The 12,637-nt window shown below is 46.4% G+C and overlaps 1 protein-coding gene across 1 annotated transcript in view; it reads right to left on the bottom strand.

The window, feature by feature from the left end:
• Positions 1 to 254: 254 nt before the first annotated feature.
• Hal (histidine ammonia lyase) overlaps positions 255 to 12,637 on the bottom strand; it is a 30,250-nt gene continuing 17,867 nt past the window's right edge. The window contains exons 17-20 of the mRNA NM_017159.1: positions 11,183 to 11,317; positions 2,703 to 2,811; positions 2,536 to 2,605; positions 255 to 549 (exon numbers count right to left, since the gene is read on the bottom strand). Of these exons, the coding sequence (NP_058855.1) occupies positions 409 to 549; positions 2,536 to 2,605; positions 2,703 to 2,811; positions 11,183 to 11,317 (455 nt within the window). The 3' untranslated portion in view covers positions 255 to 408. The remainder of the gene's footprint in view (positions 550 to 2,535; positions 2,606 to 2,702; positions 2,812 to 11,182; positions 11,318 to 12,637) is intronic.

Here is a 12,637-nt window from a genome sequence, read left to right as displayed (position 1 = left end):
ATAGTACAAACAGCCAGGTACAGCCTCCCAAGACATTTTTTTCTTTTAAAAATGCACAAAAATCTAATGCCTTTTAAAACAAGAATGTTCTGAATTGATTTTCCTAAGACCAAGAGTATAGGTAAACCTATGGAATTGTGGCTGTTTTTAAGAGCAAGTAGCCTGTTTATATTATCAAGAAAGGAAACTCAGTGACCAGAAGGCACCCAGTTCTCCTCAAACCATGGCAACAGCAAGAAAACAAGAAGAGGGCTCTGGGTTCAATGACTGTATTGCTGCCATGATTTAACCAGAGTTTGTTTGAAAAGAGATGAGTTCTACACATCATGGGCGGTTCCTGAGACTCTCCGTCACCACACCAGTGATGTGCCCAGATCCGACACATGTGCCTGTTCTCGAGGAAGCCCGTTAAAGATCGTCAGACTCTGGGATTGTGGCTGAATTCTTCCTCAGAGATTCTAGTGAAAACGCTGTTGGAGAAAGCGGTCTGGATTCCGGAATGTGCTCCATTCTGTATTTCTCGATGTACGGGGCAGCCACCTCCCAAACCTAAGAGGCAAGCAAGGAACAAAGTCGAAATATAGACGAGATGTTTTCTGCAAGCTGTGATGAAACATGAGCTTTGTCCCAAATCAAAGCACCCTCTGTGCCTGGTCAAACACGTAATTGCAGCTTTCTTGCTTGTTTTTGGAACCATTTGACACAGAATCTCTGTCAATTAGATGCTGGATACATTAAAGGGTTTTAGGATACAGAGTCTAAAAATGTGCTCACTTTTCTTTTTTTCAAAGGTTTTTTTTTTTTTTTTTTTGGTTCTTTTTTTTTCCGGAGTTGGGGACCGAACCCAGGGCCTTGCGCTTCCTAGGTAAGCGCTCTACCACTGAGCTAAATCCCCAGCCCCTCAAAGGTTTTTAAGAGCCTTCCTCCTCCAGAGCAAAACAAGCAAACACACACACACACACACACACACACACACAGACCACCAGAGTCTTGGCAGCTCAGAGGGAAATGTCAGCTGCTCACTCAAGGCAGGGTATGGTAGATAACACAGTGCAAGACTTGGAAGCCGAAAGGTGGGACCGTGAATTCCTCCACAGCTGTGTTTCTATGGCCACAAATATGCAAGTATTCAAATATGGCCTGTGTCCCAGCCTATCAGAATCGGGTTCCACCCTTCAGCTGAGAAGCATGGCATAGAGGCTGAGTTTGCATATGATGATAAGAGAGTCACACGCATCGCCAAGTTTTCCTCTTCATCTGCCAACCTATTTTCTCAAAGCCCCATTTTTTTGGTTTATAGGTTCCTCCCCCCGACCCCACCCACCGGTGTTCTCTGACAGGGCAGGGGTCTTTCCTGCTCTATGACCTTACAAAATATATCCTCAGCTAGTGGGATGGGCTCCTGCATGAATCCTAACACCCTTGCTTCTGGAATACAATGAAGGAAATGATTGCTGTGAACTTGAGGATAGCCTGGGCAGCTCAGTGAGTTCTAAGTCAGCCCGAGCTACATAGCATGAAATTCTGTCTAAACACACACACACACACACACACACACACACACACACACGTATGTATTCTTTTCAAGCTAGTCCCTCACATGCCTTTGTACTGGTGGCAGAGAAGAAGTGTCCCCTCAAAGAATGTGGGGTTTACTTCAAAATAAGAGATGTGACACTTACAAGGGAAGTTGTTTCTCCGGAGCAGAGTTATAGTTCTAAAGAAAATCAAGTGATTCTAGGGAATGGGACACTAATGATTCAAAGGGTGTAAAGCATTAATATGTGTGTGTGTGTGTGTGTGTGTGTGTGTGTGTGTGTGAAAGGTATATGTATTAAATACATGTTATGCATACACTTTATATAGTAGACATATGTAAGCACACATGCAATGTTTACATGTGGATTAATATGTATAGGATGTGTGTGTGTGTGTGTGTGTGTGTGTGTCTGTGTGTGTGTGTGTGTGTCTGTGCGTCTGTGTATTTTAAAAGATGGCTTAGCCTTTTAGGCATTTGTAGCAGTTGCCTAAGTCCATGGTCAATATAACCAAAGGAGATAACCAATAAAGAACACTGTATTTTGCCTAGCCAGGCAGGTACAGGGACACAGTAGCACCCTGGCACTTCACAGCTCTTCCTTGGGTGGTGCCAGCTATGCTAACATCAGCAGAAGAAAGTATTTTAGCACAGCAGAGGCGGTGTTAATGAACCACAGCCCTCATACTGTTTGCACACTCCATTTAAAACTCATGTCCACGTCAAAATCCTCCCATAGTCAGTATTTGGGTCCTATCTGGTCCTTTGGGGGAACTCTCAAGTGTCTTTTAGTCACCTTACAAATCAGCTTCTCTTCCTAGGAACAGTCAGGAGAGAATGGCTGAGACAGAGTCTCTCCACACCCAGCTTCCACTTCACTTCCTCCCATCCCTCCGCCCCGCCCCCCACCCCACCCCTGCCCCGCCCCTCAGCCCCCTGCCCCCCACATCCCTCCGCCCTCCCTACCCCCCCTCCCCGCTCTAAAGTTGTCAGCTTGCCTTCTGGTCAAGAAGCAACCTGTGTGCTGCCTCGATGTCCGGGGCCATGAAGCGATCTTTGATCCAGGGCCTACAGAGAGAGCAGATCTGGGCATCAGCCACAATCTGTGTCCGCAGACACCCACTGTTCAGAAGTGGGGCAAGTCCCAGAGACCCGTTGGCTTTACCTTACTACGGAGCGCACCAGGTCGTACACCTTCTCCAGCGGAGTGGTTGTTTTCAAGGGGCGCAGAAACTCTATGCCCTGGCAGGCCGCGAGAAGCTCAATGGCCAGCACTAAAACCAATAGGGAGAAAATAGCCGGTTAAAATCTGGCTTCATCCTCGCGGGTCTGAAACTACCTATAGGTGCAACTCTCAAGAGCCGACTACGCGGACAGTTGGTTTTCTGTGTATTGATAGATTGAAATAGCCCTATTGTTTAGCTTTTAGCTTTTTATTGAGGTTTTTATTTTGAGACAGAATCTCAAGTACCGCAGGCTAGCCTCTAACTTATTTTGTAGCCAACGATGGTCTTTAATTCACCACCCTCCTCCCTTCATCTCTTAGTGCCGGCATTACACGCATGCGCTGTTGCAACCAGTTTATGCGGTGTGGGGCTTGAACCCAGGGCCTGTACATGCTAGGAGGCCGGCACTTTACTAACGGTGCAACATTCGTCTCCAGCCCTTTAAACCCCTTTTCCTATCCTCCTGGTTGTATCTTCATTGAGGAGCTGGAGAATCGAAGCATTTAGCAGGAGTAGATAACAAACCTTCCTAACCCACCGGTTTCCCTACTCACCTAGGTTTGTCGCTCAGGTGTGTCATGGAGATGGGAAGGGACATCTACAAGAGTTTGATCCCTACCTGGACCCCAAGTTTTACTAAATAAAGATGTGACTTTTCATCTAGGTCCACCGTGGGTTATTTGTCCTCTCTCCCTCGTCACCTTTCTGTACTCACCCGAATTAGTAATGTGCTTCAAAAACCGAAAGTCAAGAAGTCAGGTAATTTTAACACACCATCTGGGCTAACCACTGTGAACTGAAGTTCTCAGGTGGGGAGGTGGGTGTTGGAATGGTGAGGGTGGGGGTGGGTGGGGGGTGGAGGGAAGCCATATTTGTGTTAAAGATTCTCCGAAGCCAATGAACTGATTAGAACTTTGTGGTTATCGAGGATTGAAATGCTGCCAAGTCCAAAATCCGAACCATCTTGGGCCGACTTTAGTGGCACTTAATAGCCATCAATGGCTATTCATAGCTAATTGATCTCTGTGTCTGATCTATCATCCTCATGACTATCATGTGAGAGCTTCTGAGACACAGTAACAGTATATCACCTTCTCCCTCCAACCCCCAAACTAAGAATGGCACCAATTAGCATCTGAGACCATGGCAGAGAACTCTGCTCTGTTGTAATCCACCCGCCTGATGCTCCCACCTGATGCTTGCACAAAGGCCTGGATTTAGGGCACTCTTTTGTTCTAGCACTATAAATAGTTCACCCTCGGTCACCATGTTAGAAACATGGAACTTGGGGTGACCTAAACCCGTGTTCCTAGCCACTCAAAGAATCCACTCCAGAATAAGCTATCTCTCACCCCCTTGGCGATGAGAGCTGTGTTTCTTATGTTGAGTAGTTAAGATAATGGACTCGAACCTGGGCTTAGATCCCACCACTGACATCAAGACTATACAGCTTCGGGTACAGTGGCCTCTACAGGGTTCCATCTACTTTGGTTGCCATATTTGCCAAATGGGACTACATGCCTCCCTATGGTGACCATCCTATATTATTATGCTATAAATTAAATGAGTTACAAGATCGGGTGCAGGAAGAGAATTATGATACATATTGCATTACTTCCAAAGAGGGGTGGCCTTGAGATGTGTGCTGCCAAGGACGGAAAGCAACAGGGAACACACATTTCAAAAATAAACACGAAACACTTTGAAAAACTCTGGAGTTGCTACGTGTGACACATTTCGCTCTGCCTTTCCCCTCTGTAACCAGCGTTCCTCCCTAAATCCATCAACTAGGGCTACAATGTATCTTCATCCAGATGGATGCTCTTTTGAAAACAAGCCCAGGGGCTGCCCTAACTGTGCAAGCTGTCATTCAAGCACATTGACAGTACCTGGTGAATCATGGCAAGGCCATCTAGTTTTAGGATTGATTTCTTCACTTAAGGAAAATTCACATAGACTAGAATTACCCGAAGCATGTCAGCTTTTAAGCCTTCAGCAGGGGCGCTACTCTCTGTGTAACCACAGAGCTTGGGTATGGGATAAGGAACTGGAGGAGGCAATTCTAAGGTAGGGGAAATAGAGCGTATGTATAGCTATTGAGAGACAGTCTGGGAGGACTGCAATGGACTGCAATAGGAAGATTAAATGGAGAAGGGGAGGAGAGAAAAGACGGGGAGGGTCAGCAAACACTGAGGGCCATTTGAAGGGTCCTATGGAAACCTAGTACAATAGAAGAGTCTTAAAATATATACATGTATGAAATAAATGCAAATGGAATCACCAAATAACAGGGGAGGCAGTGCCACAACTGGACTTCTCACACTACAAAGTGCAGGGTTCCATCTAATCAAGTCAGTGGCCTATAGGAGTCCCATAGAATCCCCCGAACACCTCAGGCTATTCCAGAGTCTACTGGTAACTTTCCACTAACAGACAACACCTATAAACCTCACCCAGCACAGAGGAGTTGAGCCGGTGCCTAACTGGAGCTCTCACCTCTGTGGACCTGAATGTACTCTGTGTGCTACTAGACAAGAAAGCTGACCACCAACCCAGGGACAAATCCCTCTGTGGTCACCTGCCTGAATGATACACTGGTGCATAGTGGAACAAAAATGGTGGGAGCAACCAGCCTCTATCTGACTGGATTTAAGGCCTGATCTGTGAGATGAAACCCAGGCCAGATACTGCTCAGGTAGCCAAATCTGAGACTAGATAGGCCTAGAGGAAAACCAGGTACCACTATTCTAATAAAAGAACCTAGCAATAGCATGGCCCCTAATGACATTCTGCTGTACTCAGAGATCAGTGCCTTGCTTGGACGGCATCAGGGAAGATTCCTCCTGACATTGATCGGAACTAATATAGTTCCACCCACAGCTGGACAATGCAAGAGAGGAAGAGATCTTTGTACACTCAGACCTAAGTGAGATGTCTTCCTGGTTCTCCCCTACTCCCCAGGCCTGGGGGATCCACGCAGAAGAGAAGGTAAAATGAGTATAAGAGCCAATGAGGACGGACGACACCAAGGAAACAGTGCCTTCCCAGATGCAACAGGACATACACACACACACACTCTCACTCTCTCCCTCTCACTCTCTCTCTCTCTCTCTCTCTCACACACACACACACACACACACACAGACACATACACATATACACACTTACACACACATACACACACACTCACACACACACACTCTCACACATACACACATACACATACACTCTCTCACACACACATTCTCTCTCTCTTCTCTCTCTCTCTCACACACACACACATACACACAGAGACACATACACATATACACACTCACACACATACATACACACTCTCTCTCACACACACACATTCTCTCTCTTCTCTCTCTCTCTCTCACACACACGTACACACAGAGACACATACACATACACACACACTCTCTCACACACACACACTCTCACACACATTCTCACATACACATACACATATACACACTCACACACACATACACACACACTCTCTCACACACACACTCTCACACACACTCTCACATACACATTCACATATACACACACTCACACACACATACACACACTCTCTCTCCACACACACACACTCACACACACACTCTCACATACACATACACATATACACACACTCACACACACATACACACACACTCACACACGCAGCCGCACAGACTGTGGCAGTATGCCCAGGGCCTGCACGGGTTCTAGCCATATGAGATCGCAGAATAGAGAGAGGGAGTGGACACAAGTCCCCATCCCTAACCCTAACACAGAAATTATCTCCAAATCACAACGACTTGTAAAGGAAAAATTAATTTTCTTCAAAGGATACTCATTGGGTATACAAATTTACACTTAAGGGAGGCACGTGACCAGCAGTAGACAGCCAGACACGAGTTAAACGAAATAGTACTGGTGAAGCCAATTTTGTGTTTTCATGGGCTCTGTCTCTGTCTCTGTCTGTCTGTCTGTCTGTCTGTCTCTCTCTCTCTCTCTCTCTCTCTCTCTCTCTCTCTCTCTCTGTGTGTGTGTGTGGTCTTTGTGCTTTTTCTTTTTCCTTTCTCTTTTATGTTTGTTTGCTGTTTTCTTCTGGTTTGTTTGTTTTATTGGCCTTTCAGTTTTCTAGTGAGAGAGAAAGAAGATGTTAGTTGTTGGATGGGTAGGGGAGGATCTGGTAGGAGATGGGGGGAGGGAAAACCATGATCAGACGGGAAACAGTCATCAGAATATACTGTATTAAAAAAATTTGCTTGAAATTAAAAAGAAACGAAACTCTCCTAAGCAAATAAATTGCAGCACTCCTTAGCTATGCTACAAATGTGTGTGTTCCTCAGATGCATTGTAAATGCATCAAGTGCTTTTGACCTACCACAGTTAAATGCTAATTTAAGTGCACAACCCTGTCTCTAGAAAAGGCTTACCTTGACTTCACACCTCTTCCCTCCCTTCCGAGCTCTGCTGCCCTGTGTCCTCAAGGGTGTTCCCTTTGATCCAGTTTCCTTCCTTCTTCCAGTCAGCTATTGTACTTCAAGTCCTCTGTCACCCCCCCCCCCCGTTTCATCAAAGCCATGCTCCTGCACCTCATGCCCCTAGTCACCTCTAGTGACATCATCTGGCAGTTTTCCTCCCGGCTTTCACATCTGTTCTTGCATGTCCCATGTCTTCCTTACTACGCATCCTAAACCAACGTACTTTTCACATACCCTTTCCCTCACAACAGAAATTCATCACACACACACACACACACACACACACACACACACACACACACACACACACCTGCACACATGCTCGCTCAGAGTTGGCTCTATTCTTATCTTAATCTTGGTTTCTTCTTTGAGGATGCTGTTTCCAGTCCCTTCAGATTTGATCAGGTTCTGCCTCTGTAACTCCGTCTTTCGCCATTTTGTTAATGACAGCCAAGAGTTGTCAAGTTGGCCAGGGTCTGCTTCTCTGAGTAGACGTTGGTTTCCATAAGGGCTGTGTAGCTCATTCACGTTCTTACATACCCAGCTCAACTGGCACGTGCCTTTCTACACCTTCCACACTCCTATGCGACTTACTCGAGCAAGGACTCTGAGTGGCCTTGGTGATAAGCAGGCTCATGTCTCATGCTTAGAGCCAGCCCTGGCTTAGATCTGGATCCCCAGATCTGGAGGTATTTGCTGACCATTTGTAATCAAATGGTCATGTTTGTAATAGAGCTGACGCTTGTTGGTTTGTGTCTGATTCCTCTTCTATTTTACAGAGAGAACAGCATTGATGCACTAACCAACCATCTGGACAGACGATGTCAACTTTACTGCTATGCAAATATCTGAGCAATAAATCTGACCCAGGCCCATCTAGTGATAGGGTCCAGGTAGATGAGTTTCTTGCCGTTGTGGAAAGACAAACAAGGCTAGCTGTGTCAGAGGCACCGAGCACTCCCAGAACAGAACAGAACAAAAATAAGAACGAAAAATACGCCAGGCACTGCCCTAGCTGAGGCCAAGGAAGATGTGTGAGAACTTTGGGGAACTACATGAAGTGAGGAAGGAAGCAGAGTGCCTGGAGTCGGAGCTGCAGGCAATATGTTTCCTGGCATTACGGGACATTACTGTGGTTCCGGTGTAGCGAAGGCATGGGAGACGGGGCGGTGAAAGGCTGCTGTCAGATTTTGTCAGGCTTGCAGGCCTGAGGAATGGAGTCGATATGGTTTTGAATGCTGGAAAGTAGTTGGCAAGTTCTCAGACAGAGCACGGTGTGGTCTAAGTGACAGCTGCAGATGTTCACCCTATTCTGTAATACGTGGGCGTCTGCACAGAAGATTATCAGAAGTAGAGGATGGGCTCGATCTGATATGTCCGGAAGACCGGGTTGGTGTCTCGAAGAATTAGATAGAAGATATGAGGATAGATAAGAGGAACTCTTTAAGGTTTGTCGAGGCTATGGTTTCAGTGAAGAACCATCCGTCCAGTGTGGACATTCAGATAAACACTCTGCTAGGCAGATAACAAGTCCTACTGTGGGTGTGGATAAATGCGTGTATTTAAATTCTGCCAGTAGGCACGCACTGTGGAGAGCCATCTCCAGCTGCCCATAAAGATGGGTGGGGAGCTACTGTATGAACTGACAATTCCAGTCCAGACAAACGAAGATACTCATCCCCATAAAAAACTATTGCCTAGCAGCCAGGATGCACGAGCAAACCAGTCCTTCCACTAGGCGTGCATAAAGTACATGGCTCTTGCTCAGGAAAACCAGAGCAGTATGAACCTGGTAGGAACACATGCTAACACACTAACGAGCCCTGAAAACCGCGTGCTAGGTAAAAGAAACCAGACGAAAGGAACACACAGTGCGTGGTTCCCTGGACGTGAAAGGCTCACAACAAATCTGTAGGGATCTAAAATAGTGGCTGGGGAAAATAGGGAGGATGAAGTGTCATAAACTGACGACTTCAGGGTCTGGGGCTGTGCAGATTGATGAAAATGGTCTAAGACTTATGGCTGCTCAATTCAGTGAATAATACACTGAAACCTTTGACCTGTGTGCTTTAGAGGGCCGAGGTGAATTATAAATGAAAATAGGTGCCTAGAGAAAACAGAATCCTCAATTCCCATGATTTTTTTCCCTTTGCTATTCTTTCCTCGTGGGACAGGACCTGGGCAAGTCTATGACAGCTCAGGGACATAGGGAGTCTCGGAAGGCACTGTCACCAAAGATAAACAGCACGGGAAGGCAGAGGGAGTGGCCTAGCACAACTCTCCCAGTGATTTATCTCTGACAGCAGGGTGAATCTAAATCTCATGACTCAATGCCACTATGCTAGCAATGCTTAGGGAAAAGGAGATGCAAAAGTGAGATCCCAAGGAAGCTACCAGAAAATTCAGAGCGCCAGCCTTCCTGCAGGAGAATGAGTCTGGAGTCTAGCTTCCTGCTGAGTCAAAAGCCAGGCCAAAGGTGATTCTAGATGACAAGGGGCTTGGAATCATAACACCAGAGTTTAAAATGGGGCAGGGTGGGGTGCAGAAATCCTGGCTCAACAGTTCCAAGGGGAAGGCTTCTGGGAGCTTCTGAATTTGTGTTTGGTGCTGATCCCAGGCCCAACTGTTTGATTTTGTTGGGTGTGGTATGGCGTCCTAGCCAAGAGGAAATCATTTATAACATGAGCTGAATGAGGGATGACATAAATACATATATTAACACGGATGGGGGAAAGCCCACACGAAGACCTACGTGCAACTAGAGACGCTAAGAGCAGCATGAATAAGTCTTCCCCAGGGAAGAGCTCACCAACTGGCTGTGCAATGCCAAACAGCCTGAAAACATCGTTGACAGACTTAGGTTATACCTAGGAATACATATGTGTATATACGTGCCAAACACATATGTGCAGGCAATGACAATACCAAAGGAGAGCATGAGCTTGAAAGAGAGAAATGGGAGGTATGCATGAGGGTTTGGAAGGAGGAAATATCTCAAGGAAATATTTGTTTTTACTGTTATTTTCTCTTAATAGTGCATGCATGTGTGAGTGTGTGCTCACACGTTCACATGAGCATGCATGAGTGCTAAGACCTGTGGTGGCCGGACTTATAGTCTGGAGTTGGACTGATAGGCAGTTACCCAGTGTAGATTCTAGGAACTGGACCTAGCTCTAATACACTCTTAGTCACCAAGCCATCTCTCCATTCCCAAAATATACTGAAGTGACAAACTACGTATGAACGACGTGTCATTTGGGAAAACAAAAATGGGAGGCAAAACGTTGAGCTTTTAAATCAGGGCGGGGCTTGTGAGGGTTCGAGACCCAATTCTCACCGCTTTTGAATCTTAAACAAAAACGCCATTTCATTTAAAATAAGGCTAGAACTACCCAAAAACTATACATGGACTGACCCTGGGCTCCAGCCGCATACGCAGCAATGAATAGCCTAGTAAGAGCACCAGTGGAAGGGGAAGCCCTTGGTCCTGCCAAGACTGAACCCCCAGTGAACATGATTGTTGGGGTGGATGGTGGTAATGGGGGGGGAGGATGGGGAGGGGAACACCCATATAGAAAGGGTGGGGGAGGGGTTAGGGGGATGTTGGCCGGGAAACCGGGAAGGGGAATAACAATCGAAATGTAAATAAGAAATACCCAAGTTAATAAAGATGGGAATAAAATAAAATAAGGCTAGATAGTAGCCAGAGGATCTCAGCGTAGCTCCTTAGTTCTTAATCTTCAGCGAGGGACAGCCTCAGCCAGAAAGTGCTTTAGCCACACTTCCCTCTCCTCCCTAGCGTTTCTGGGAGGGGCCAGAGAACCTGCATTCCAAATGAGTCTCCAGAGAATACTGATACTGGAGGCACAGTGATTATTTCTTGAAAGACCCAGAAAACTAGTTCGAGAATGAGGCCCACCTCCCACTGCTGGCTTTACCTTGTTCCACGTGCTCGATGACCCTGAGAGCTTTCCTGGCTGCCCATCCTCCCATGGAGACGTGGTCCTCCGTGGCAGCACTGGTAGAGAGTGAGTCCACAGATGAAGGGTGGCACAGAGCCTTGCTCTCAGACACTGCAAGAGACAAGTGCCAGGAACTCAGGGTCCCTAAAGAGAAACCCTGCCAAAATAACACAGGGCTCTCCCAAAGTCACCATAGCACGAAGGAGCTCTCCAAGGATTCACGACCATAACCCAACCACTAGTTGGTCCTGAGCTACAGTGGAAAAACACGTGGGTCAATATTCTCCCAAAGTGGGAAGGATCTTAAAGTCCTGGCGAGTTCTGAGAGGAGGTGAACGTGAAGGTATGAGGATGCCTAGATTATAAAACTATGCCAAGAATACTAGAGGCATTTAGCATGCTGGGAAGACGAGTGGGGGAAGGGTGAGGTGGAGTATGACTAATAAGACCAGCTACTCAGATGATTTGCTTACTCCGAGGCAAGAGCCAGATGGGAATTTAGGGATAGCATTGAGAACCAAGGCTGGGCCTGTCATTCTTGGGAAATACTGAGTAGCTGAGGCGGTTGGTTCCGACACCATGCAAGTAGGCATTCTGGCTTGACTGTAGCTCCCTGATAAACAGAGGCGTCTGGGAAGTGAGGGGTGTCTATACTGGGGTCTCTCAAGCCTGAGTTCCCATATTAGTCAATAATCTTGCTGCAGTGCAGATACTGAGTTTGGGATGGGTTCTGAGTTCCCACTGCTTTGATAAACTCCCACGTGATGCTATATTGTTGACCCGAGGCACTACATCTTAGGGAAGAAGACCAAAACACTCAAGTTCCTCATCCCCGGCTCTAGACACTAGGATAGGTCAAACTTGACGTTTTTTCTTCCACTGCCTTAGACAATAGTTCCCCTTCTTTTCTATGATCTAAGGCAGCAGCAGTACTCAGCCCTTTAAAGGGGTCGCCTAGGACCATTGGAAAGCCTAGATTTACATCATGATTCATAACAATAGCAAAATCACAGTTCTGAAGTAACTTGAAGGACTCAAGTAAGGAAGGGCTTGAGAATCTATTATTGCCGGGCATGGTGTTGCAATGGAAATAAACTCATGATTGTGGGTCACCCCAACGTGAGGAACCCTATTAAAGGGTCGCAGCATTAGGAAGGTTGAGAATCACTGACGTAAGGTATTCCACCCACCCTACCAGGATCCAGTTTTAAAGTAGCGTGATCAGCTTAGTTTGTACAAGATCTCTCGGTTCCGGCCACTAAAAACTGTATCCTGAGCAGAACCTTTATAGAAAATACAAACTTACAAGTACAAAAAGCTAAAGGATCAATAAGGGAAGGAAAGAACACCATCGTCGGTGGGGTAGCTTACGAGGCTGAAGTCATCCAAGTCAGTCTTCCCAAAGGCCATAATTACCTCTAGAAACCAATT

The sequence above is a fragment of the Rattus norvegicus genome, chromosome 7 (assembly GCF_036323735.1).
Source record: "Rattus norvegicus strain BN/NHsdMcwi chromosome 7, GRCr8, whole genome shotgun sequence".
NCBI lineage: Eukaryota > Metazoa > Chordata > Mammalia > Rodentia > Muridae > Rattus > Rattus norvegicus.
The sequence above is the reverse complement of the archived record's forward strand: the minus strand, read 5'-3'. Positions and strand labels throughout refer to the sequence as shown.